Source organism: Lissotriton helveticus, chromosome 9 (assembly GCF_964261635.1).
Source record: "Lissotriton helveticus chromosome 9, aLisHel1.1, whole genome shotgun sequence".
In the NCBI taxonomy this organism is placed as follows: Eukaryota; Metazoa; Chordata; class Amphibia; order Caudata; family Salamandridae; genus Lissotriton; species Lissotriton helveticus.
In genome coordinates, this window is record NC_136070.1 from 869718275 (window position 1) to 869746073 (window position 27799).

General features: G+C 48.0%; 1 protein-coding gene across 1 annotated transcript in view; it reads left to right on the forward strand.

Annotated features, from left to right (window-relative positions):
* Window positions 1–27799, forward strand: part of LOC144781934 (WD repeat-containing protein 62-like) — a 636677-nt gene that overhangs the window by 254963 nt on the left and 353915 nt on the right. The window contains exon 16 of the mRNA XM_078661021.1: window positions 27432–27507. Within this exon, the coding sequence (XP_078517147.1) occupies window positions 27432–27507 (76 nt within the window). The remainder of the gene's footprint in view (window positions 1–27431; window positions 27508–27799) is intronic.

Here is a 27799-nt window from a genome sequence, read left to right on the forward strand (position 1 = left end):
CGGATGGCTATGATCATTGCCATTCCGAAATCAGGCAAGCCCCCGGACATGTGCACGTCCTACCGGCCAATTTCCCTATTGAACGCGGAAGCGAAGATATTGGCCAAAATGATTGCTACTCGGCTGACCCCACACTTGGAGAAGCGGATTCATCCGAATCAATCCGGATTCATGCCGAACAGAAATACCGCTCTTAATCTTCGGCGAGCCCATGCGGTGATGGCACAAATACCTATTCTAACGGAGCCTGCAGTGATACTTTCCCTGGACGCCCGCATGGTCGAGTAGCCTTACCTTTTTGCGGTTCTCCAACACCTAGGCTTTAGCCCCAACTTTTGTGCATGGGTAAAGTTACTCTACACCGAACCGCTAGCGCACATAGTAGCGAATGGCCATACTTCAAGGGACTTCTGACTTGGGCGTGGCACGGGCCAGGGATGCCCCTTGTCGCCTCTGCTATTTGCCCTGATCCTTGAGCCCCTAGCAGCATGGATACGGTGGGACCCCATGATTAAGGGACTCAACTGGACCGAAACGTGGGAGGATCGTATATCGCTGTATGCTGATGACATCCTCCTTTATTTGACCTTGCCCAGGCGATCAATTATAGTACTCCTCAATATCTGTGAAATCTTCGGGAGGGCCTCAGGGTATACGATTAATTGGTCCAAGTCTGTTCTGTATGTCCTTAAAGGACCTCCACCGCAACTCCCGGCTGATTGTCCGTTGATGATCACTGATGGTCCCTTTAAATACTTGGGGGTCTGGATAACACCTAATCCAGAGGTCTTCTACCAGCATAATTTAATGCCCCCCTTGAACGTTTTTGCAGTGACGTCAAACATTGGCACACCTTGCCGCTGACCCTTCTGGGGAAAGCGGCGCTCTTTAAAATGATGACCTTGCCCCGGCTGCTTTATCTCCTTGAGAATACACCTTTTTTGGTGCCCCCTAGGTATTTTACGACCATAAACGCACTCATATCCAGTCTCCTTTGGGGGGACAAACCGGCACGCGTTTCCCGTAGTAAATTAGTTAGGAGTTGGTTCGATGGAGGCATAGCCCTCCCTGACATTCAATTGTATTATTGGGCGGTCCAGTTAAAAATCATAAATCAATGGCTGCATGCTCCGCAGACGGAACCGGCGTACAAAGGGGACAGGTACGATCTTGGGAATGGCGGCGTAATGGCCGCACTCTACGACTCAAAGTATGCAGCAGCCCTGGTCGGCCCGACGGCTCATACGGTGAAGGTGTGGTATTTAGCCTCTGCCCGCCTTAAATGCAAGGATACGCTTACACAAATGACGCCACTCTGGTCGTCACGCCGTCTGAGCAGACTTTGTAATAGTAAAGGCTTTGAGGCCTGGGACCTGATCGGTATCTCTACAGTTGGAGACCTTTGGAGGCGTGGAAAAGTCCTTTCTTTTGAACAACTCCGGGACCAGTATGACCTGGCACGCACGGAATACTTCCGATATTTGCAGATTAGTCACGCCCTGAAGTCCATAATCCGGCCCGGTGAGAAGCTGCCGGAGTCTACCCCATTAGAGGATAGTCTCCTAACGGAGCATATGTCCAAAAAGACAACATCTTTGGGTTATCGTTAGCTCGTTAATAATTTGCCTGACCCCACCTTCAAGTTGCGGACCGCATGGACTGCTGAGGTGGGCGAGTTCGATGAGTCGGACTGGCAAATGGCGCTCTCTCCGCCACGGGAAGTGGCCACACCAGCTAGGCTCAGACTAGTGCAGTTAAAAATTTTGCATTGTGTTTATTACACTAGGGTCTCCCTTCACAAGATGAGAAAAGCCACACATCAGTATTGTCTTCGGGGGTGTGGGGAGGAGGGTATGTTCTTACATACCATATGGGACTGCCCACAGATTGCTGATTACTGGATGAGGGTTATGCGGACTGTGTCTCGGGTGGTTGGGGAGTCGCTGGTCCCGGACCCAAGATGTTGCTTACTGAATATTTGGGATCCAAACGATCTTAATCAATCCATGCAAGATTGGGCCACATTGAGTATCATGTACGCTAAAAGCAATATAGCCAAATGTTGGGGGGCCTCACAGATACCGGCGCTTAGGGAGTGGTGCTCTGATCTAGACTCTGCAATGGTGGCCGAAAGAGCAGTGTATTTGAATCGAAAATGTCTGAGAAAGTGGACTAAAATTTGGGGGGCGTGGAATGAATACAGGGGTTTTATATGTGAGCCACCGCAAGTAGGCAGTGACAGCGATTCTGACTGATGGGGGCGGGGAGGGAGCTACAAGGACGGGAGGAGGGCCATTGATCTGCTGTAAATGTATTATGTACCTGAAGTGCTAGTGAATTTGATTCCACAATGACCCACTACTTAAGTAAGCATGTAATGATTTGTCTCTGCCCACTGTTAAATGCTTTGAATCAATAAAAAAAGTTTTCAAAAAAAGAATGCCACCCGCATACACCACCAGCTGATCCGCACCACCAAAAGGACATCATTCAAAGAACTACTGGACAACAACACCCACAACTGTAAGGAACTCTTCAGCATCGTCAAAGAGCTCTCCAACCCCAGCGCCTGAAATAACGACATCCCACCCTCGCAAGACCTCTGCGACTCTCTCGCCTCGTTCTTCCACAGCAAGATCGCCGACATACACAACAGCTTTGGCGCACACACCACGCACCCAACCACCGAACCAGCGCCCCCACCACCACCCTCTGCAACTGGACCCCGGTCAGCACCGAAGACACCACCTGCATGATGAACACCATCCACTCCGGATCCCCAACGACCACTGCCCTCACCACGTTTTCAACAAGGCCGACTCCATCATCGCACCCCAACTCCGGGACATCATTAACATCTCCTTCGCCACCGCCACCTTACTGTAGAGCTGGAAACATGCCGAGCTCAGCGCCTTCCTGAAGAAACCCACCGCGGACCCCACGGACCTCAAGAACTTCCGCCCCATCTCGCTCCTCCCTTTTCCTGCCAAAGTCATCGAGAAGACCGCCAACAAACAACTCGCCGCCTTCCTCGAGACAAACGGATCCCTCGACCCCTCACAGTCCGGTTTCCGAGCTAACCACAGCACAGAGACCGCCCTCATCGCAGCTACCGACGACATCAGATCCCTGCTTGACAACGGAGAAACAGCGGCCCTCATCCTCCTGGATCTCCCAGCAGTGTTCGACACAGTATGCCACCGCACACTAATACAGCGCCTCAGCAACACCGGAACCCAAGGGAAGGCTCTGGAGTGGATCATCTCGTTCCTCGCCGGAAGAACCCAGCGAGTCCGCCTCCCCCGTTCTGATCCGCGGCCACCGAAGTCATCTGCGGCGTACCTCAAGGATCCTCGCTCAGCCCCACTGTTGGACAGGCCCCACGAAGGGCTCGCTCCCTCCCCGCATGACAGGGCCCAGACATCGGCTCTCCGGGTGCTACCCGCAGAAGCAACCCGCAACCCGTCCCCCTCCGGGACGCCGGCTCCCGGATATCTCTGTGCCACGGGCCCAGGCCCCCGTCAACCCCATTGCCCGGCCCAGCCGACATCTTGGACACTGCACCACGCGGCCGCGTGGCCTCGGCTCGACCCCCAACCCTGGGCCTGGCCGGGCCCAGACATCCCGGCACCACCATCCATCCAGGAGGTGAACGGACCACTTGGCAGGTTAATGGGAGAAAGAAGTGTCGATGGCTCTCCCCCACCAGGTGCCGATCGCCCCCAGCCTCCCCGGGTGCTGGCTCCACCCCCCTGCTGGGTGTCTGGACTCCCTCATCCCGGACCTCCCGACCTCCCAGTGCGAGGGTCCGGACATCAAAGGGGGCCAGACCTATAACTGAGGCAGCCCCAGAGCAGGAAGGCAGTTGTATCCTGGAGTCGAGAGACACCGAGAAGAACTCATCCTTGACGGACTGCTGGCGCTGCCGCAGCCCTGCCTTGTGAACTATCGTCCTGCCTGCTGGCGCTGCCGCGGCCCTGCCTTGTGAACTATTGTCCTGCCTGCTGGCGCTGCCGCGGCCTTCTGCACCGTTCATCCTCGTGGGACCTGCTGGCGCTGCCGCGGCCCGTTGTAACCGTCATCCTCGTTGGGACCTGCTGGCGCTGCCGCGGCCCGTTGCCACCTACGACCTCTTCGGGACCTGCTGGCGCAGCCGCGGTCTGACCCGTCCGAACGCCGAGCTCGAGGATTGTGAGCTACCACCGTTTCACCTCAGTACCTGTAGGTACCAAGACTGTCCCGCTACCCCCTTCCCCTAATAGAGACTAGAATTGAGAGGATCATCGTGTCCTGATCTCCTTGTATCGTACCACCTTACTCAAAGAATTGCCTATAAAAGGTGTTAAGCTGACCTTCGTGTGGTGTCCATCTGTGGGGGGGAAGTTACTTGTCTGTACGATCGCTGGAGACGGCCCTCACCGGAGGCCTCTCCCCTTGTGCTCGGCCGACCCTCCAGGTCCCCGTCTAACATTGGTGGCAGCGGTGGGATCCGAACCAACGCGTACCGTACAGAGAGTAACTCACCCTACGACTAATCCACAATGACGACCAGAAAGAGCGGATCTGTAGAGAAATTCCAGATGGAAAAACTGGAAGAGTACAACCACGAGAGCTAAAACAATTTTGCATAGAACTAGGCATTGCTACCACCGGTCTGAGCACGAAAGAGGACTTCAAACACGCCCTAGAATCCTGGGCAGAGACAAATACCGCCGGACCCCGGGACCTCGAAGCCCCGGAAACAAACACCACCCTGACAGAAGAAAGGAGAACGGATCTCTCCCAGGAAGAGATCCGAGAACGAGAGAAAAATAGACTTCACGAGTTAGAGCTGGCACAGCTCAAATTAGACGGAGAATTGAAACTGGCAGAACAAAAGATGAACTTAGAACACTTATGGCTCCAAGAAGAGCGAGAGGAGAAGCAGAGACAGAGAGAACTCGAAGAAAAAAGACTGACATACGAACACGAGTGCAAGCTAGCGGAGATAGAGATGCGCAAACAGAACAAAGACCTAGGGGTGCCCGAGCAACCGCGCCCCCCAGGTACTACCGAACAGAAGGTCCACATCCCCAAAGATGTGGTCCGGGAATATGTCCGGAACGACGACATACAGCAGTGGTTCAAGGCCTACGAGATCGCCATGACTGCCCACCGGATCGCTCGAAGTGACTGGGGAGCCGGTCTATGGGGGAGATTCGTCAATGAAGGCCGTGATGCCCTGCTGCAGCTTCCGGACCATCAAATGACGTCCTATGACCACATGAAGGCCGCCCTCCTCAGTCGATATGGGCTGACGTCCGAGATGTACCGCCAGAGGTTCCGCAACTGCACCCGCATCCCGGGTACAACCTGGATAGAATATGTGAACTATTTCAGCCGAGCTTTCGAGGGATGGATCAAGGGTAGCAACGTAACCACCTACGAACAGCTCTTCAACCTCATTGTGTGGGAGCACCTCTCCAACAACTGCTTCGTCGAGCTCAGGCAGCACCTCCTCGACAGTAAATTGACTGACCCACGGCAGCTCGCCGCCGAGGCTGACCGATGGGAGAGCACCCGAGTGGCCCGAAGTGGGCCCAATGAGCAGAACAGACCCCACCAAGGTCATCATCGTCCCCGAGGAGGAGGCCCGGGCCGGGGCAGAGACGCCGTCCCGGCCGCTCCCGCGAACTACACCCCGCCCCCGGCCGGCCGGGGCAACCCCCCGATGCGCCCGGGGTTCCGAGCCAACATTACGTGTCATCGATGCCAGCGAGTCGGCCACTATGCCAGTGACCCGACCTGCCCAAAGAACCAGACCCCCGGGCCCCGCCAGGTGGCTGCCGCCGCCCTAGGAGAAGAGCAAGTCCCCGAGGAGCCTGAAGATTACGAGCAGGAGCAGCCCGAGTGGGAACCTGCTGCCATGACCCCGGCCTGCCTAGGGGGGAGAGACCTGATCCCGCGGGCTCCCCTACCAGCCAACACCAGGAAGTGCAGCCAGTGGGTGAACATAAATGGGCGTAAGGCCGAAGCCCTGCGTGACACAGGGGCCAGTGTGACGGCCGTCCGTTGTCACCTGGTGACCCCAGAACAAATCCTGCCAAATGTTCTTTGCCCCGTCCGATCGGCCGACAATTCGGAGAGCCTGTGTCGGATGGCCTGCGTCCCCTTCGAATGGGGAGGAGTGTCCGGGATGCTAAAAGTGACTGTCCGCGACGATGCCCCCGTGGACTGCCTCCTGGGGAACGATCTTGAGAGCTCCCCGTGGGCAGCCGTTGAAAGAAGAGAGCACCTGGGGATTTTAGGCCTCCCGGGCTGGGCGTGCGTAACAACCCGGTCCATGGCCGCCGACACCATCCCTAGATCTGAAGAACCCGCATGGCCAGCACCTCCTCCCCCGATCGCTCCGGAGGAAGACTCCATCCCTACCGACACCTCGGAACAGACCCAAGAAGAGCCCGCTCAGCCCCAAGACCTTCCGGACCTGGCTCAGTGGCGTCAGGAAGGGGGGCCCACCCAAGAACAATTCCGGCAAGAGCAAAAGACCTGTCCCTCCCTCGAAGGACTGCGACAGCAAGTGCTCGCCCAGAGTGCGGGAGACACCGCAGGGGCCCACTGGATCTATTGGGACAATGACCTGCTGTACAGCGAACAAAGAGTAGCGGAGCTGGGGACCAGTCGAGTGCTGGTGGTGCCCCTCCGCTTCACAGACTTCCTTTTGAACCTGGCCCATGATGTCCCCCTGGCTGGACACTTGGGGCAAGACAAAACATACAACCGCCTGGTGACTCACTTTTACTGGCCTAGGATGAGAAATGACGTCTCCAACCACTGCCGGTCCTGCCCGACCTGCCAGGCCAGCGGGAAGAGCGGCCGCAAACTCAAGGCCCCCCTGCAACCATTCCCTGTGGTGACCACCCCGTTCGAAAGGGTGGGAATAGACATTGTGGGGCCCCTGGACCCCCGAACAGCACAAGGGCATCGCTTCATCCTGGTCCTGGTGGACCACGCCACCCGCTATCCTGAGGCGGTTCCCCTTCGAACTGTAACAGCACCAGTGGTAGGGCGAGCCTTAATGGGGATCTTCTCTCGCGTGGGCTTCCCCAGGGAGGTCGTCAGTGACAGGGGCACAAACTTTATTTCAAAATATATGAAATCCCTATGGCAACAGTGCGGAGTCACCTACCGATTCACAACCCCCTATCACCCACAAGGAAACGGACTGGTCGAGCGATTCAACCGCACTCTCAAGGGGATGATCATGGGACTGGAAGAACCCCTACGCCGCCAGTGGGATGTGCTACTACCGTGCCTCCTCTTCGCCTACCGAGAAGTCCCCCAGAAGTCCCTCGGCTTCAGCCCCTTCGAACTCCTGTACGGACACCCTGTTCGCGGGCCTCTCAGCCTAGTTAAGGAGGAGTGGGAAATGGCCCCCCTGAAGACCCCTCCAGACGTCTACAAGTACCTCCTGACCCTCCGTAATCAGACCCGGCGATTCAGAGAGCTCGCCAAAGCCAATCTTGAGGGCAGTCAGGAGGACATGAAGAAGTGGTACGATCAACATGCCTCCTCCATCGAATTCGAGCCTGGCCAGCAGGTGTGGGTGATGTCCCCCATCGAACCCTGTGCCTTACAGGACAAGTGGACGGGGCCCTTCAAGGTGATCGAGCGTAAGAGCCCCGTCACCTACCTCATCGACATGGAATCCCCCCGGAACCCCCTCCGGGTCCTCCACGCCAACAGACTCAAACCCCACTTCGTGCGCTCGGAGCTCAGCCTGCTGATGGCCACAGACAGTGGAGCTGAAGAGGACTCCGAGCCCCTCCCTGACCTGCTGGGGACCGGGGAAAAAGATGGTTCAGTGGACGGGGTCCAACTCTCCGAGGCCCTGACCCCGGAGCAGCGCCAAGACTGTCGGGCCCTCCTGCTGCAATTTGCACGCCTATTCTCCCTCACACCCGGGGTCACCCCCTGGTGCCTGCACGACGTGGACACCGGCGACAGTCCCCCTATCCGACACCGGCCGTACCGAGTACCAGAGCGGGTACGCACCTGCATCCAAGAAGAAGTCTCCAAGATGCTCGCCCTCGGAGTCATCAAACCCTCGGACAGCCCCTGGGCCAGCCCGGTTGTACTGGTCCCCAAAGCTGCGGTCCCGGGCACCACACCCGAGCTCCGGTTCTGCGTCGACTATCGGGGTCTGAACGCTGTCACCCGAACCGACGCTCACCCCATCCCCCGAGCCGACGAGTTAGTTGACCGCATGGGGGCGGCCCGCTACCTAAGCATCTTCGACCTGACGGCGGGCTACTGGCAGATCGGCCTCACCCCCAGGGCACAAGAACGATCCGCTTTCTCCACCCCGGATGGACACTACCATTTCAGAGTGATGCCCTTCGGCATGAAAAACGCTCCAGCCACGTTTCAACGACTTGTGAACCAGGTATTGGCGGGCCTCGAGGAGTTCAGCGCCGCCTACCTGGACGACATTGCGGTGTATAGCCGCCACTGGTCAGACCACCTCCGCCACCTCCGAGGGGTCCTGCAGGCCCTCCAACAGGCCGGCCTCACAATCAAGGCCAGCAAGTGCCAAATAGGCCAGGGGTCCGTGACCTACCTCGGACACCAAGTGGGGAGCGGTCTGGTGGCCCCCCTCCAGCTCAAGATCGCTGCCATCCAGTCCTGGCGGCCCCCCGTAACTCAAACCGAGGTCCGAGCCTTCTTGGGGCTCACCGGATACTATCGGCGGTTCGTGAAGGACTATGGCAGCATTGTTCGGCCCCTCACGGAACTCACATCCAAGACCAACCCAAAAACCGTCAACTGGACTCCCGACTGTCAAGTGGCCTTCGAGAGGCTGAAAGCCGCCATGTGCACCGCTCCTGTGCTCCAGGCCCCCGACTACAGCCGTGAGTTCATCGTCCAGACGGATGCCTCAGACCATGGCATCGGGGCCGTCCTCTCCCAACTGAACCCCGAGGGAGTCGACCAACCAGTGGCCTTCCTCAGCAGACGCCTCCTGCCCGAGAACAGCGCTGGAGCACCATTGAGCGAGAGGCCTTCGCAGTAGTATGGGCCCTCAAGAAGCTCCGGCCTTACCTCTTCGGAACCCACTTCCGGGTACAAACAGATCATCGGCCCCTGCAATGGCTAATGCAAATGCGGGGAGAGAACCCCAAACTATTGCGATGGTCCATCTCCCTGCAGGGGATGGACTTCACTGTGGAGCATCGCCCTGGCCAAGACCACGCCAACGCGGACGGCCTGTCCCGCTTTTTCCGCCTCGACGAGGAGAGTCCCCAAGAGGATGGGTGACTCTCCCCGCCTTCAGCTGGGGGGGACGCATGTTGGACAGGCCCCACGAAGGGCTCGCTCCCTCCCCGCATGACAGGGCCCAGACATCGGCTCTCCGGGTGCTACCCGCAGAAGCAACCCGCAACCCGTCCCCCTCCGGGACGCCGGCTCCCGGATATCTCTGTGCCACGGGCCCAGGCCCCCGTCAACCCCATTGCCCGGCCCAGCCGACATCTTGGACACTGCACCACGCGGCCGCGTGGCCTCGGCTCGACCCCCAACCCTGGGCCTGGCCGGGCCCAGACATCCCGGCACCACCATCCATCCAGGAGGTGAACGGACGACTTGGCAGGTTAATGGGAGAAAGAAGTGTCGATGGCTCTCCCCCACCAGGTGCCGATCGCCCCCAGCCTCCCCGGGTGCTGGCTCCACCCCCCTGCTGGGTGTCTGGACTCCCTCATCCCGGACCTCCCGACCTCCCAGTGCCAGGGTCCGGACATCAAAGGGGGCCAGACCTATAACTGAGGCAGCCCCAGAGCAGGAAGGCAGTTGTATCCTGGAGTCGAGAGACACCGAGAAGAACTCATCCTTGACGGACTGCTGGCGCGGCCGCAGCCCTGCCTTGTGAACTATCGTCCTGCCTGCTGGCGCTGCCGCGGCCCTGCCTTGTGAACTATTGTCCTGCCTGCTGGCGCTGCCGCGGCCTTCTGCACCGTTCATCCTCGTGGGACCTGCTGGCGCTGCCGCGGCCCGTTGTAACCGTCATCCTCGTTGGGACCTGCTGGCGCTGCCGCGGCCCGTTGCCACCTACGACCTCTTCGGGACCTGCGGGCGCAGCCGCGGTCTGACCCGTCCGAACGCCGAGCTCGAGGATTGTGAGCTACCACCGTTTCACCTCAGTACCTGTAGGTACCAAGACTGTCCCGCTACCCCCTTCCCCTAATAGAGACTAGAATTGAGAGGATCATCGTGTCCTGATCTCCTTGTATCGTACCACCTTACTCAAAGAATTGCCTATAAAAGGTGTTAAGCTGACCTTCGTGTGGTGTCCATCTGTGGGGGGGAAGTTACTTGTCTGTACGATCGCTGGAGACGGCCCTCACCGGAGGCCTCTCCCCTTGTGCTCGGCCGACCCTCCTGGTCCCCGTCTAACACCCACCCTCTTCAACGTCTACATGAGCCCCCTCGCAGCCCTCGCACGCCAACACAACCTAAACATAATTTCCTACGCAGACAACACCCAGCTGATCCTCTCGCTCACCAACGACCCCGCCACCGCCAGAGCCAGCCTCCAGGAAGGAATGAAGGACTTCGCAGAGTGGATGAAGACCAGCCGCCTGAAACTAAACCTAGACAAGACGGAAGTCCTCATCCTGGAAACATCCCCCTCCGCCTGGGACGACTCCTGGTGGCCCCCTGCCCTGGGCACCGCCCCCAAACCAACGGACCACGCACGCAACCTGGGTTTCATGCTGGACTCCTCCCTCACGATGACCAAACAAGTCAACGCCGTCTCGTCATCCTGCTTCAACACCCTGCGCATGCTCCGAAAGATCTTCCGATGGATCCCCACCAAAACCAGGAACACGGTCACCCAGGCCCTCGTCACCAGCCGACTGGACTACGGGAACACCCTCTACGCGGGAACCACAGCCAAACTACAGAAAAGACTCCAGCGCATACAGAACGCCTCCGCACGACTCATCCTGGACATCCCCTGCCACAACCACATCTCTGCCCACCTGAAAGATCTGCACTGGCTCCCCGTCAGCAAGAGAATCACGTTCAGACTCCTCACCCACGCACACAAGGCTCTCCACGACTTGGGCCCCAAGTACCTCAACAACCGCCTCACATTCTACACACCCGCCCACCAGCTCCGCTCGACCAGCCTCGCCCTCGCCACCGTCCCACGTATTCGCAGAGCCACCGCCGGAGGAAGATCCTTCTCCTACCTGGCGGCCAAGACATGGAACTCCCTCCCCATCCACCTACGACTGACCCAGGACCATCTCTCCTTCAGGAAACTACTCAAGACCTGGCTATTCGAGCAGTAGCGGATCCCTCCCCTCCCAGCGCCTTGAGACCCTAGCGGGTGAGTAGCGCGCTCTACAAATTTGCCTGATTGATTGATTGATTGGTTCGTCCTTCAACCACAATTCTTCTATCATCTTATCAGGTGCTCATTTCAATACAAATTGATCCCTTTTCTCCGTTGGCCCTCGAAAGTTACAACCCACTGCCAGTTTTCTAAGACTGGGTGCAAAATCTTCCACTGACTTATCTTTTTCTTGCTCCCTTAACCCAAAATAATACCTCTCCATGGTGGTGCTAACTCGTGGCCGATAATGATGATCTAGTTACAGCATATACATTTCATATTCATTTAACGCCATCGGATCAGTAACTCTTAACTGAGGCAAATGTTCTATTACAAGCTTGCCCCTCACCACCTAGACAGTGGAGTATAAAAGAATGTTTGAATTCTACACTTAGATTTGTGCTGTATACCCTTGCGTAATTCACAGAAATCTTCTTCCATTTTTGCCATTTAAACATCAATTCTCCAGGACTACCTAAGAAGAACGGAGATGGAGTAAAATTCTGCATATGGATTTACTAATGATATAGGTTAATATTCCACTACTATGTTATTGTCTCGAAACAGTATTAAGAATTATGCAGACCACTCCCAATTTTATCCTTATATATGTTAATTGTAGTTATATCCAGTGTTCTCCCACTAAGAATTGCTTCACAAAGCAATACTAGCTGCAGAACGCCCTAATTGTGTCATGCAGACTTGACCTAAAGGTTTGTCAATCACCGTCCGTGACCGGCACTTAGTCCAAAAGGAGTGTCAATCATCCAAATTGGAAATGATCAGCATCAATCAAGACAACAGTTTACTCTGTGTACTAATTATCACCTTTAAACATAAATAACCAAACTGTACTACTGTTTACAAGTTTGTCACATTGCTGCTGTTAGGTGTACCAATCACAGAGGAGTTAAAACGGTTTCCACCTAGAGAAGATAGCTTTGTCTGCTAATATGATGTGCCAATCACCGAGGAGTATAGGCAATTCGCACCCACAGAATATAGCATCACTGAGATAGACCTTAAATCAATAAACAAGAATGGAAAGCCTCCCAAAAGCTTAAGATTGCCGCTGTGCGTCGTCATGCATACAATCAGGTTAATTTCTCAAGGCGTTTGTGCTTGTAGCCACCGTTCCTCATGCAACTAAACAGGTTCTTTTCGGTGGGAAATAGAGCTTGTTTCCCAGCATACGCTTCTCCTTCAATGGTCGATGGAGCTTTCATACTTGTAACGGCTGATCTTAAATGCAGTTGCGTTTTAGAAGGCGCCGGCCTTCACACAGCAGGCGCTGAACTTCTTACACCCTAGGAAGCTCTCCAGCCAGTGGCTTTTGCTTCTTAGTCAAGCAGTAGCACACAGCGGTGTCATTTCGCAACCTCTTCTGTTCTCACCTCCTCATCAAAATTATGCGGTAAGTGCAGCTTCCACTCTGCAGTTTTCTCCAGGGTCCAAATGTTGAGGTAAATGCCAGGGCTTGATCCCGTACTCGTCGCCAATATATGTGGTGTTTACCACATGTAAATAAAGAACGTAGGTCCAAAATGTCATGGCCGCCATTTAATTCTGTATTGGTAAATTGTTTGTACACTATCTAGCTAGCGCCAAGATGCTCCTTTCGGAGCGAAAGTTGCGCTTTATAAATAACACAACACAATACAATACAATACAATACAAAATATGTGCTTCAAGTGCAGTTTATTTCACCTCATCTGTTCAACAATCCAGCAGGTGAACTGACCAATCTATAATGATCACAGTGTACTTCAGTCCCTTGTAGAACCCTTGCATACAAAGGGTACCTAACAAAATCCAATTATGTCATCACAAACACACACCCTGTTGCACACACCTTTAACTATATCAAAAAAGTTTTCCTTTCTGTGTATTAGTCTTTCAGTTGGTGACCATACGGCCTACACACTTCGATTAATATCACTTTTTAGTTATAATTGCTAATAGTACGCCACACATGAATGTCATTCTTTGTAACTCCCAAAGTTTTATTTTTTATAAAAAGTTTTTGTAAAAAGAAAGAGCAACATATTACATCGGTACACCTTATGAATACACATATAATTTAAAAAGTGTGCTCTGTTACAATCTTAACCACTTTCTAACAAATCCAAATTACGGTATCTAGTGCAGAGTCACACCGCTGTTAAAATCTTCGTGTAATCAAATTTAAATAAAATACATGATACAAACAATTTATACACAATACAAAGTCCCATTGTCGACGCGTTTCGGTGCGTAGAAATACATTTGTGGCACCTTCCTCAGGACAGACGAAATATTAAAACCAATGATTTAAGCTTCTTTCTAAAAAAGAAAAATAAATAAATATAATCAATACTTTGTACCTATTGAGAGTTTTTTTTAGACTAACTGCGGGCTATTTTTGGTAGAGTTCGCTTTTGATATAATCAATGCCCTTACTTGAAGTATAGGGTTAACGGTCCTTGTATAAATTTTTCAGGACTTCTTCACTTTTCGTTTAGCGTTCGCATAAGCTCGCTCACACCATATAAATTGTCTTTCAATGGCCTTCTATTGAGGGAAAGAATGGAATTATACACCATATTGGAACTGAATATTGGCTGTTTTGTTCCAATCTCATATGCTACTTACTCATAAGGTTTGTTGATGACCCTTTAGAGAGCGCGTCTTATTAAAGCAGCCTTTTGCCAAAGTAGGGTCCGTTTATTTTCTGCAATTTTACCGCGCCTAAAAACAGTGCACAATTACTTTAAGGAGTTTTCTTAACTTAATTCACAATTACTTGTTCTCCATAGGATCAATGGCACCTGTACATACCCGTAGCTATTTTCCGTGTAGCCGGCACCCAGGCTGTTCCTGCTCACACCCACTCATAGAGTCTCTTTACCTGTGCTGAAGTGACATGGACTTATATTTTAGTAAGTTCAATGTCTTTGTTTCTTACAATCGTACCCTGGCATAGGATGTGGCATACATACCTAGTTGGGGTGAGGATTTCTTTTGATCGCCCAAGATGCAGCTATTAATTTTCTTAAGCCGTTGCTGGTGTTGAATGTTTTGTGGGGATTTATTTTCAATTCAATCTTTCCCAACCTAGATGGTAAACATAGCATTTTTTATTGGGAATCATTTAAATTTACTTCTTTTTACTTGCAAGATAACGTTCCATCTCTGTAACTGATAAAAGTGCTACTCTTGGGGCTACAGATAAGTCTTTTGATTCCTTTCCTTGTTGTTTTATTGGAATAGGAATTCAGTACTCTTTTCTCACAACCGTTTACTGTTGTGATAGTTGTACATTTATCTAGAGTCAACCAACTGTATTGGCGCTATTTTCCCACTACCATTTACCCTTGTGATAATTCTACATTTGTCTACAGTCAACTAACTGCATTACTGGGGCAGAGGTTCTCGCTCCCTGCCATAACCCAACCACCGCCTGATTCTTGGGGGCATAGTGCTCACCTTTTTGTTCCGGGCGTTCGGCAGACCTTCAACTGGCGGCTTCCTCCTTCCGACTGCTTCTGATAGCATCGGTCCGAGGCGCCAGCCTTTTATACCTCATTGCTATACTAATTGGACCTAATTATTCAATTTCCAGGAGAGTACGGCGCCATAGTTGTAGTTTTCCGCAGCTATGAGCATAGCTGCATGCTAATGTACTCTCGATTATTTTTCCTTTTACCAACCGCTTTTTGTGAATAATTAACAATAACCACAGTCTGGCATTCATTTTTCTTAAGAGGTTTAGAACACCGTGTAACTATAGCTGTTAGGGTGTGACTCGCGCTTGCTAGTTATTGCACTCGCGTCTCCCGTATCTAGGCGCCATTTTAGTAGTTTGTTGATAGATATTGAGAACTACTTGGACGCGTGTTCGCGCCCCATGTCTGCCACGGAATTTATTGCTAGTATTCACTATTTTCCTTTTTCGGGCCAACTGCGCACTCGATCCGTTTATTGTGAATAGTCGACACTGCCCACAGTCTGACATTAGGGTGTTTGAGACACCATGTAACTGTTACTATTAGAATGTGGCTCGCGCATTGCTAGTTATTGCAATCGCGTCTCCCGTGCATAGGCGCCATTTTCGTAGTTTTTTAATAGTTGTTGTGAACAACAGGGATGCGTGGTTGCGCCCCGAAATTTGTTACTAGTATTCACTTTTTTACTTTTTAGGGACAGCTCCGCACTCGATCTTTGTATTTATTTTTCGGAATTATGTACGAACCCCTGCTTTTGGGTTAAAGTTATTTTCTAGAGTAAACATCATTCTCTACATAAATCATAGTTAACAGTTCAGATCATGCTCACACTGTACTTCCCCAACGACTATTTGGGTAATCATCTAAATTTTAAATTTTAACATCATTACACATTGAATATGGGAAACGTTATGGTGACCTTTAAGTGTCCATTCCAATGGTCACTCTTCATTCACTTTCCCCAGATATGGATCCCCTTTTTTTTATATAAGAAAACCCAAATACATTTAACAGTTTGCACGACCAGGTTTAATTACAGGGTTTCTAGCAAAAATATCTCGTTTGTATATCAGTCCAGATATGTGTGTACCACCCTGCTGTCTTTCCCGGGCACATACTGATTACAACTAATTCTGGTTACAACTAAATCCTACTGAATTTCTGATATTTGCCACACGCTTAATCCTAAACATGTGATTTAAGGAGACAGATCTACTTCAGTTGCCCAATTCATTTAAACATATGTCGTGATCAATCATGTTCACAAGAAATGGTAAATACAAGAATATTCCAGCATGTTTAAACACATTGTATAAATCTTGCACAGGTTTCCTAGGGAGGGATGTATCCACATATGTCATCTTATCTGATCATTCTGTCCCACTCCTCCCGGCAATTTAAGCCGTGGTAGTATGACTTAAATTTAGACATATAAAATTGTTCCCTTAATTTTCGTTTTTTATTAGGGTCACCACCTCTTGCTGAAATCTTGATCTTTTCCAAAATGAACCACCTAATTTCATCGATATTGTGTTTTTCTGCTAACCAGTGCTCTACCAATGGGGCGTTCTTTTTTTGATTTCATAAACTGGTTTAGTCATAGGGGTTATTCCAGCTTTATTTAGTATGGTCCATACTAAATAAAGCTGGAATAACCCCTATGACTAAACCAGTTTATGCTTATAGGAGAAATAAGACCATAAGAAATCACCTAGTACATACTTTTAAAGAGCCCAAAAGAGGTGGACTAAGAGACATTGTGACAAATAACCCAATTAGGGGCAATTTGCCCTGTGGTTCTTGTACACATTGCAAAAATGTTATCAAGACTGATAAGTTGGAGGTGCAGGGAATAACCCACTGGATGAACGAACACGTCAATTGTCGCACTACTAATGTAGTGTATCTATTGTTGTGTCCCTGCAACAAATGCTATATTGGCGAGACAGGGCGCGAAATGCGCCTACGTCTCACAGAACATCGCTCCGCGATCAGAAATCAAAAAAAGAACGCCCCATTGGTAGAGCACTGGTTAGCAGAAAAACACAATATCGATGAAATTAGGTGGTTCATTTTGGAAAAGATCAAGATTTCTGCAAGAGGTGGTGACCCTAATAAAAAACGAAAATTAAGGGAACAATTTTATATGTCTAAATTTAAGTCATACTACCACGGCTTAAATTGCCGGGAGGAGTGGGACAGAATGATCAGATAAGATGACATATGTGGATACATCCCTCCCTAGGAAACCTGTGCAAGATTTATACAATGTGTTTAAACATGCTGGAATATTCTTGTATTTACCATTTCTTGTGAACATGATTGATCACGACATATGTTTAAATGAATTGGGCAACTGAAGTAGATCTGTCTCCTTAAATCACATGTTTAGGATTAAGCGTGTGGCAAATATCAGAAATTCAGTAGGATTTAGTTGTAACCAGAATTAGTTGTAATCAGTATGTGCCCGGGAAAGACAGCAGGGTGGTACACACATATCTGGACTGATATACAAACGAGATATTTTTGCTAGAAACCCTGTAATTAAACCTGGTCGTGCAAACTGTTAAATGTATTTGGGTTTTCTTATATAAAAAAAAGGGGATCCATATCTGGGGAAAGTGAATGAAGAGTGACCATTGGAATGGACACTTAAAGGTCACCATAACGTTTCCCATATTCAATGTGTAATGATGTTAACATTTAAAATTTAGATGATTACCCAAATAGTCGTTGGGGAAGTACAGTGTGAGCATGATCTGAACTGTTAACTATGATTTATGTAGAGAATGATGTTTACTCTAGAAAATAACTTTAACCCAAAAGCAGGGGTTCGTACATAATTCCGAAAAATAAATACAAAGATCGAGTGCGGAGCTGTCCCTAAAAAGTAAAAAAGTGAATACTAGTAACAAATTTCGGGGCGCAACCACGCATCCCTGTTGTTCACAACAACTATTAAAAAACTACGAAAATGGCGCCTATGCACGGGAGACGCGATTGCAATAACTAGCAATGCGCGAGCCACATTCTAATAGTAACAGTTACATGGTGTCTCAAACACCTTAATGTCAGACTGTGGGCAGTGTCGACTATTCACAATAAACGGATCGAGTGCGCAGTTGGCCCGAAAAAGGAAAATAGTGAATACTAGCAATAAATTCCGTGGCAGACATGGGGCGCGAACACGCGTCCAAGTAGTTCTCAATATCTATCAACAAACTACTAAAATGGCGCCTAGATACGGGAGACGCGAGTGCAATAACTAGCAAGCGCGAGTCACACCCTAACAGCTATAGTTACACGGTGTTCTAAACCTCTTAAGAAAAATGAATGCCAGACTGTGGTTATTGTTAATTATTCACAAAAAGCGGTTGGTAAAAGGAAAAATAATCGAGAGTACATTAGCATGCAGCTATGCTCATAGCTGCGGAAAACTACAACTATGGCGCCGTACTCTCCTGGAAATTGAATAATTAGGTCCAATTAGTATAGCAATGAGGTATAAAAGGCTGGCGCCTCGGACCGATGCTATCAGAAGCAGTCGGAAGGAGGAAGCCGCCAGTTGAAGGTCTGCCGAACGCCCGGAACAAAAAGGTGAGCACTATGCCCTCAAGAATCAGGCGGTGGTTGGGTTATGGCAGGGAGCGAGAACCTCTGCCCCAGTAATGCAGTTAGTTGACTGTAGACAAATGTAGAATTATCACAAGGGTAAATGGTAGTGGGAAAATAGCGCCAATACAGTTGGTTGACTCTAGATAAATGTACAACTATCACAACAGTAAACGGTTGTGAGAAAAGAGTACTGAATTCCTATTCCAATAAAACAACAAGGAAAGGAATCAAAAGACTTATCTGTAGCCCCAAGAGTAGCACTTTTATCAGTTACAGAGATGGAACGTTATCTTGCAAGTAAAAAGAAGTAAATTTAAATGATTCCCAATAAAAAATGCTATGTTTACCATCTAGGTTGGGAAAGATTGAATTGAAAATAAATCCCCACAAAACATTCAACACCAGCAACGGCTTAAGAAAATTAATAGCTGCATCTTGGGCGATCAAAAGAAATCCTCACCCCAACTAGGTATGTATGCCACATCCTATGCCAGGGTACGATTGTAAGAAACAAAGACATTGAACTTACTAAAATATAAGTCCATGTCACTTCAGCACAGGTAAAGAGACTCTATGAGTGGGTGTGAGCAGGAACAGCCTGGGTGCCGGCTACACGGAAAATAGCTACGGGTATGTACAGGTGCCATTGATCCTATGGAGAACAAGTAATTGTGAATTAAGTTAAGAAAACTCCTTAAAGTAATTGTGCACTGTTTTTAGGCGCGGTAAAATTGCAGAAAATAAACGGACCCTACTTTGGCAAAAGGCTGCTTTAATAAGACGCGCTCTCTAAAGGGTCATCAACAAACCTTATGAGTAAGTAGCATATGAGATTGGAACAAAACAGCCAATATTCAGTTCCAATATGGTGTATAATTCCATTCTTTCCCTCAATAGAAGGCCATTGAAAGACAATTTATATGGTGTGAGCGAGCTTATGCGAACGCTAAACGAAAAGTGAAGAAGTCCTGAAAAATTTATACAAGGACCGTTAACCCTATACTTCAAGTAAGGGCATTGATTATATCAAAAGCGAACTCTACCAAAAATAGCCCGCAGTTAGTCTAAAAAAAACTCTCAATAGGTACAAAGTATTGATTATATTTATTTATTTTTCTTTTTTAGAAAGAAGCTTAAATCATTGGTTTTAATATTTCGTCTGTCCTGAGGAAGGTGCCACAAATGTATTTCTACGCACCGAAACGCGTCGACAATGGGACTTTGTATTGTGTATAAATTGTTTGTATCATGTATTTTATTTAAATTTGATTACACGAAGATTTTAACAGCGGTGTGACTCTGCACTAGATACCGTAATTTGGATTTGTTAGAAAGTGGTTAAGATTGTAACAGAGCACACTTTTTAAATTATATGTGTATTCATAAGGTGTACCGATGTAATATGTTGCTCTTTCTTTTTACAAAAACTTTTTATAAAAAATAAAACTTTGGGAGTTACAAAGAATGACATTCATGTGTGGCGTACTATTAGCAATTATAACTAAAAAGTGATATTAATCGAAGTGTGTAGGCCGTATGGTCACCAACTGAAAGACTAATACACAGAAAGGAAAACTTTTTTGATATAGTTCTTGTTACCCAGTCCTTTCTGGTCCCTGGGAGACTCTCTAATTTTGGAGATGGCACACACCTTTAACACATCTTTTGATGTCATTACCACCCCCACCTTCCCTTACACACACCTTTTAGTGTCATTAACCTGGAGGAACCGTTCAGGCCTAAAATGTTCTGTTTTAAAATACTTCAGCCTCTTTTTGGTCTTGCTCTCACTGCAGTTTCAGTTTTTTTTGCGTGGATGTCTCCACAACAAACTAGTCATGGTGTTCAAACTATGCCTTATTGTTTTCTACATCAATCTTCTGACTAATCTTACGGTGAACAAACTGCACTGTGAAACTACTGTGGTTTTATATTTACTCACTATTCTCTTTACTCAGTAAATATTTTACTATCCCCTACCAAATGCACCTTTGAGTTTTTTGGATTACAAAATCTGCTCTTATTTGGTGCTAATTTACTGACTCTTTAGCGGATCCCAATTGACATGCAGTCTATGAGAAAGTGCCATCTTTCTTGTATTGGCATGCCCCCACTTTTTGACAAACTGCTGATGTGCTTTGACTGAGTGTGCCCTAGGTTCCTGCCAACCAGGTACCCAGGGCCTGTGTTCCTTCCCTAAAACTGTGTTGAAACTAAAACCCAATTGGCATCTCTGGCCACCTGTCAACCCCTAGTAAATGGCACCCTAGGTACCCTGGGTAGGGCGACCAGAAAAGACCCCTAAGGGCTGCAGCACTTATGGGGCCCTGTACCCTGACACCCACACGCTGCCTTTGCAGGCTGAGTGTCTAAATACAGAACTAAACAAAGAGTCAGCATGGCACACATCCCTGTGTGCCATGCCCACGAGACCCACTGCCCTGGCATACCTCAGTCACCCCTCTAGCTGGGTGCCCTATGCCAGTGGTATGGGCAGAGGTGCATGAGCCCTGTTCCCCTACAGTACCCAGGGCCATTCCTGGGCACTGTAAGTGCAGTTCTGCCATTAAGAGTATATGGTGCTGGGAGGTCGACATTACAAACTCCACAGCACCATGATGGTTTCACTGAAGACTGAGAAGTTTGGTATCAAACTTCTCAGCACATTAAATCTGCACTGATGCCAGTGTGAGATTTAACGTAAAAAGCCCCAGAAGGCATCTTAGAGATGCCCCCTGAAACCTAACCTACAATCCACGTCTGGACTGAGAGGCTGCCTTGGCTGCCACACAGCAGACATGTTGCTGGACCCCTGGGTGGAGAGCCCCCCGCTCTCCTGGGCCTGCAACAATGCACATCCTGGGCGAGGTGCTAGGCCTCCTCCACCAGGATGGGCAGGGAAAAGCTTCAAAGGCCTGCCACCTTTGTGAGCTTCTTCACACCATTTGCTGCACCCAGCAACTGGCCCCCACCAGTTCTGACCTCCACTCTGGGGGGAAACCCTACATCAGGAAGGGGGGTGTGCCAGCCTGTGCCAACCCCACCCCTCAGGTGGGAGAGGCGCGGTGAAGCATGACCCCGGGCTCCGGCCATCTTGAAGCTGGGGAGCCCTGCCCAATCACAGCTAGGCTCCTGCCCCCTCCCACCGGAGAGGAGTAGACTAGGGGTGTACCTATCCCAGGACAGGGACCTATTGGTCCCTGCCCTTGCCCTACCTGTAATGCCCCTAAATTCAGTATTTAGGGGCTCACTGAACCTTCCTTCCTCAGATCCTGATAAGAAAAGAAGATCAAGAGGAAGTAGACCTGCCGTGCAGCTTCCAACAACAGGATGACACCCACTGACTTGGCCCCAGCCCTACAGGCCTGTCGACCCTGGAACCTGCTCCTGCTAAATCCCGGCGACTCCTGCGGAGAGCAACCTTGGACAACCCGGAGGACCTGCCTGCCTTGACCCTCTAACAGACTGGGACTCCCATGAGCAGAGGCTCTGCTCCAACAGCAACAGCCCTGGAGCCAGCCAGGAACCACAAATCCAGCCCACTCTGCACCCGCCAAGCCCGGCCTGTGCCTGAGTTATCCAAGACCCCGAGGACGTCCCCCCGGCGACTGGGACCCACAGTCCAGTGCCCAAAGACCCTCCTCGACGACGCCAGCAGCCTCAGAACCAGGGACCTCGACCAGCCGAGGGTAAGATTCCCGACACCCAAAGACACCCCTGCACCCGGCGTCCCACGGCCCCCTGTACCCTACTTTGGGGTACTCACCTCTTCTCCAAGATCCCAACTTACCTCTCGAAGTGGTGGTCGCATCTGAAGAATCTCCATCCCCGAGTCTGCAGCCTTTGTTCTTTCTTTACCTTTTCCATTGAATAACATTGAGTGCCCGACTGTTCAAAAGCACCCTTCATCCAGCCGCCCGAGTGCCCCTGGCAGTGCAACCTTTGTCCTATTCTACTTCCCCATTTGCCCTGAGCAAGTGACCAGGAGTCCAGCTCCCACAGCCGCGTGGCCTGCTAGCCAGCAGCCACCAACCGAAGGCCCCCTGCCTCTCATTGGATAACATTGGACCTAACTACCTCTGCACCCGGCTGCCCCTGTGCTGCTGAGGGTGTACCAACTTTACCTACCTGAGTCTATGCCCAGTACCTTAATCTCACCAGTCGAGTACTCGCCTGGAAACCAATAACTCACTTACCTGCCATAGGATATCATTGACTGGTTTGACTCGAAAAATCTTTTAAGTGTGAAGTTTTGAAACTCTAAAATATTCCTACAAAATCAGCCGAATACCAAATTCCGAAGTACTCACCTGTGATCAGGAGAGAAGCCAGTACTGTACCTTGTAGCCCAATACTGAACCGCAAAAGTAATCCTAACCGGGTTTACTAGTAACCTGAATTTTTTCCATAAGAATCCATTGTCTGCTTTTCTATGAGATTTCTTCTGTCTACTTTTGAAAACTTGAAATATTCCTTAAAAATCGTACCAACTACTGAAACATAATTACTTACCTGTCTTAAGTAGAGATCCCAGTGCTGGACCTAGGAGCCCAGTACTGGATTACAAAAGTAACAAGAACGTACTGTACCTGTAACCTGAATTTTCTCCCTTTGGATAACATTGCTAGATTTTCACTGAAAAGTTTCTAAGTGTGAACTTTTAAAATACCTTTATAACCCTTAAAATCATTGCAATAACCCAAACGTTTTTACTAAACTGTTTTCAGCTTAGACCCCAGGACTGAATCTAGGATCCAGTCCTAGATTTACAAAAGTAATCTACAAAGTAATCAACTGCATTATTGAAGAAAAACCCATTGAGCTCAATGTTAAACTGTGCTTAGAATCGTGTTGCCTACTGCAACCCCTGTACCTATTGTGTTTACAAAGTTATTACCTTTCTGCAAATTAATTGCCTGAGATCACTCATAATTGAGAAAAGTATATTTTGATACCTGTTGGTTCTAAAAATAAAACAACTATATCTTTTGATATAAAAACCATTGGCCTGGAGTTCAGTCCTTGAGTGTGTGAAACTTTTTGCTGACTGAGTGTGTACAACAAATGCTTTACACTGTCCTCTGGTACTGCCTTACTGCTCGACCAAGCTACCACTCTTGAGAGTAAGGTCAGCCCTGACTTAAACCTCTGTTATACCTCTGGGGTTTGTGGACTCTATAACACTGTACCTTACTTTGATCCAGTATATAGAGAGCCACTTTCTCACACAGTCCATTAATCCTCTGCTGCCTACAAATGCCTAATGAACCCCCCATAGCCTGGAAGAACATGTAATGCTTATTTTGGAGCCCTAGATGGGTTCAAGTTCAATTCCGACTGGAAGAGGTGGCTACTGGAACATGCTTAGGGGTTGGAAGCGCAAGAAATGGGTAAGCACCTTTCTGTCTTTGTGCAACAGGATATACTGGACGAGTAAGAAGAAACCCTCAGGACGTAAGAAGGCAAACGTTTTTTCAAGAGAGTAATTGGCTTTGTCGATATATATGTCTCTTTACTAAGAGCATTCCCTACGAATTGCTAGTTTAGAAGTTTAACCTATCACCTTATAAGGGACCAACTTGTTACTAGATGTTTTAACAAGAGAAACCAAGAGAGATTATTAACTTGTGGATCCAAAGGCAAGTACTCAAGTGAAACAGGCTATCCCAAAGGGCAGCCTCTGCCTAGGTATTTGCTGCTTGCTGGTCTATTCATAGAAGCTTGTGAGCCTGCGAAGAAAAGCAAGCTGCTGAAAACGTATTTATTTTGGATGGAACCCTCTCTGCTTTCCTGATGAACTGTTATTACTTACAATGCTGCCTGCATGCCCTCAATACATGAAGTGATGATTTTGTTTGGAGTTAGTAAACTTAAGAACAAATGTGTCTGAAATGTGTCTGAAATAAGTATTACTAAACATAGGAAGTAGTCCTAATGGAGGGCTGTGGATAAAGAAGAATAAATGCATTTTCATTTGCTCCCATTTCCATTTTCACTGAAGATTTCAAAGTATGATGTTAGAGCGTAGTCTAATAAATATAGAAAGCTATAAGGTATACCAACGCTGAAAAATGTGAGTGAGTGATATATTTGTAGAGCACATGGTTGCCAATACCATACAATAAACTGGTGAATGACGATACTGTTGGTGTGGTTAGAAATAGCAAAGGGAGGGAGGGGCTGCTGGGTGTACTGTCAAGCCTTTCCAAAAGAAGAGCAACACTTGGTAAGAAAATGTGTTACAGATGTTCATTAAAGTTTCATGTTGCATCTCTCAACCAGTGCTCAGTATTTGAGAAAGAATTTGTGAAATGTGATTCCCTGAGTAACTTTGCAAGGATCTGCAGAAAGAACCATGAGAGAAGTAGAATCAATATGGTTGTGCACGAACCTGAACAGAACCTACTCAGTAATGTTAATAACATGATTCTGTGTGTAGGATTACATAAGGGTGTAGCTTTTGTGAAAGATCACATTAAAAACCTTGTGATGGGTTGCTATATCTTTACTTGCACAGTCTCATTCAAAGATTACTGTTATTTCTAGGAGTACAACTGATAAGAGTAGCCTCAACTAGAATTTGTTTCCCCCGACATTAACCCAGGTGGATGTAATGGTACCAAAATTGATTTGGAGGAATATTTTGAGACCACAGTGGCATTCAGAGGGCGTGTGTGTGAGGGAAAGTTAATGGACCTAGTATTCTAGGATGACTTAATCAAGGGTGTTGGGCATAGTTGTGAAACCTGGTTATTCTCAGCAAGTCTTGTGTGTGAAAGGTGAAGAAAAAGAGAAAAAGCCTGAATTATCAGTGGTGGTAGAGAACAATGTTAAGATTTCCGAGGATGGATTGGGAAACCTTCTAGGCTTTGAAAATGTTTCATCGGTAGTAATGCAACGAAGGCGCACCTCATATACATTTATATTTTTCAGAAATAATAGCACTTCGAAAACTTTCAATTAGGATTGGTGCCTCTCGGGATATGTACGCACCCTACTACCTAGGTGCACAATTACACAAGGTATGTCAAAGACACTCCTTGTGTGATACAACTTTTTATACACAGAATATCCCAGCACTCTACTGTAATTGATCTAGGTCAGTTGTATGTTGGATTCGAAACAAGTAACAAAAATTACTATATTCTCAAAAATTCATGTACTACCAACAAATTTTGTTCTCGTAGAAATGGAGAATTTATTTTTAAACCAAGTTTAAGTTGTATCATCAAAACAACACATAAGTCATTTCATTATTGACAAACAAGCAAGGAATTTAACAAGCAATTTGAAATATCCTTGATAGATAGAGGGTCGTTGTTCAATGTTCTCCTCTCGCAGGTTCGCAAACGACAACAGCCGACACGTGTTTCGTCACGTCATGTGACTGTCTCAAGGCTTCTAGATGTCCCCAAATGTCATCAGACTTTGTTATCTTAATTTATGTTGTTCTCCGTGCGTTCGTACTGTCGCATATCGATCTTCAATATTGTCAATTTAGATTTGAAACTGATAATTTCAATATTATCCGTCTGTCTAAATCAAAGACAGGTAGTATATACAATCTTTTCGTCACCGTCGGTTTTTTAAAGACACTAGATACATCAATTTTAAAAACACATTCCAGTCACTGTATGGAGAGAATCAGACTCTGATAGGCCTGATTTCATGTGTTATCGTCCAGTAAAGCACCGGTCGCGTGTCCTCCGTGCTCAGCTTTCAGTCCTCAGACATATTACACAACATAACACATCCCCTTCGGAACACAAAAACAAAAAAACAATAAAATAATAACAACAAGCATCATCCCTTTTCTTGAACAATAAAACAAAAAAAACAATTAAAAAAAAAAGGTGAATTATATATAAATGAATGAATATATATATATATATATATATATATGTCTTGCTTTATAATGGAAAACTTTCAGAAATATAATCAGCCAACCAAACAGGAGGCCTTTTTTCACGTCTAGAATTCCTGCTGGTGTTGAATGCTTCCTGACTGGCACAACTCGAAACAGGAACACTGGGAACAGTCAAATTTGTCAAAACATCTTGATTAGCTAAACCTGATACACTAGGAACAGGTAAATTAGAGCTAACAACAACCTCATTGGAGACATTTACATTAGATGACTCAGTTCTTAAAGGAAATTCATCCATTAACGATATTGCTCCATGAATCAAGCTCCTAAAGTCTGCCGGGAATCATGACATTTCTCCTGTAGTGTTTATACTTTTGGCAAAACCCCTCATTAACCCAGAATGTTAAAGTACATGAAGCACTGTAATGATTTGCATTAATGCACTGATGTGGATGTAAACTAAGGAGTAATAGGTAACATTTGGTTTTCTTTGTATTTGTTATTGCAGTGACCCCTGACGAAGGGCACTCAGTTGCCCGAAATGCATTGGACTTTTTTTAAATAAACATCACTGCCTTCAGACGAATTTGCATCATTCGTGTTTTTTGCGCGAGGTTCGGATGGCCCAGCTTAAACATTAGAAACTGTGTAAATTGGCAAGCATTACTCTGCCTGTGGATGGAAAAAAATGCTTGAGAATAAGTTGGGAGTACAGCGGAAAAAAAAGGATTACATTGGATTATTTGGATAAATGTGAATGGAAGACATGACAGCCTACAGGGCAATCATAGCTGTGCATTTGGTTGGGACGAATCCTCACCCCAATTCAGACAATGTAGCCTAAAAATCTGGCATGACTCTTACTCTCATAGACCAACCTAAAGCATCCCTGTTCTAAAGGGGCCAAGAAAATTCATTTTACATATTGTATTTGCTATAATTTTTTCTTTAAAAAGTAACTCTTAAAAACTTGAGGACATGGCGCAGATAATTTACTTGTCTGGCAAAGGTCCCCGTTCAGCTTTAATGCTAATGTAATTGAAGTGCTTCCTAATGCAACATAACCATTATTTTACTTTCTTTACAGAATATACAATGTTCGGAAAGGAAAATTAAAGACGTTGTTCAAAGGCTCGCAAAACGAAGATGGATCATTGTTGAAGGTAATCCTAAAGAAAGAAATTGTTGAGAAGAAGAAAAATGTAACCAGCTCAAACTGAGCAGAACAGAATGCGACTATGCTACCTGCCCAGTCTTGCTGAAACACTTCTTGCGTTTTCTCAAGGAAAAGAAATTTACTTTTGAGTTTTTTTTTTGGCACTTAGTGTCTATTTGACCTTAGGGCTTTGCACTTTTCAAAGGGTTGCAGGACAGGGAGATAGATGGTTGTTGGGGTAAATATGTTACAATTAAGGACCTCCCCTGACGGCAAATGATGTACAAACTTGCCTCTTT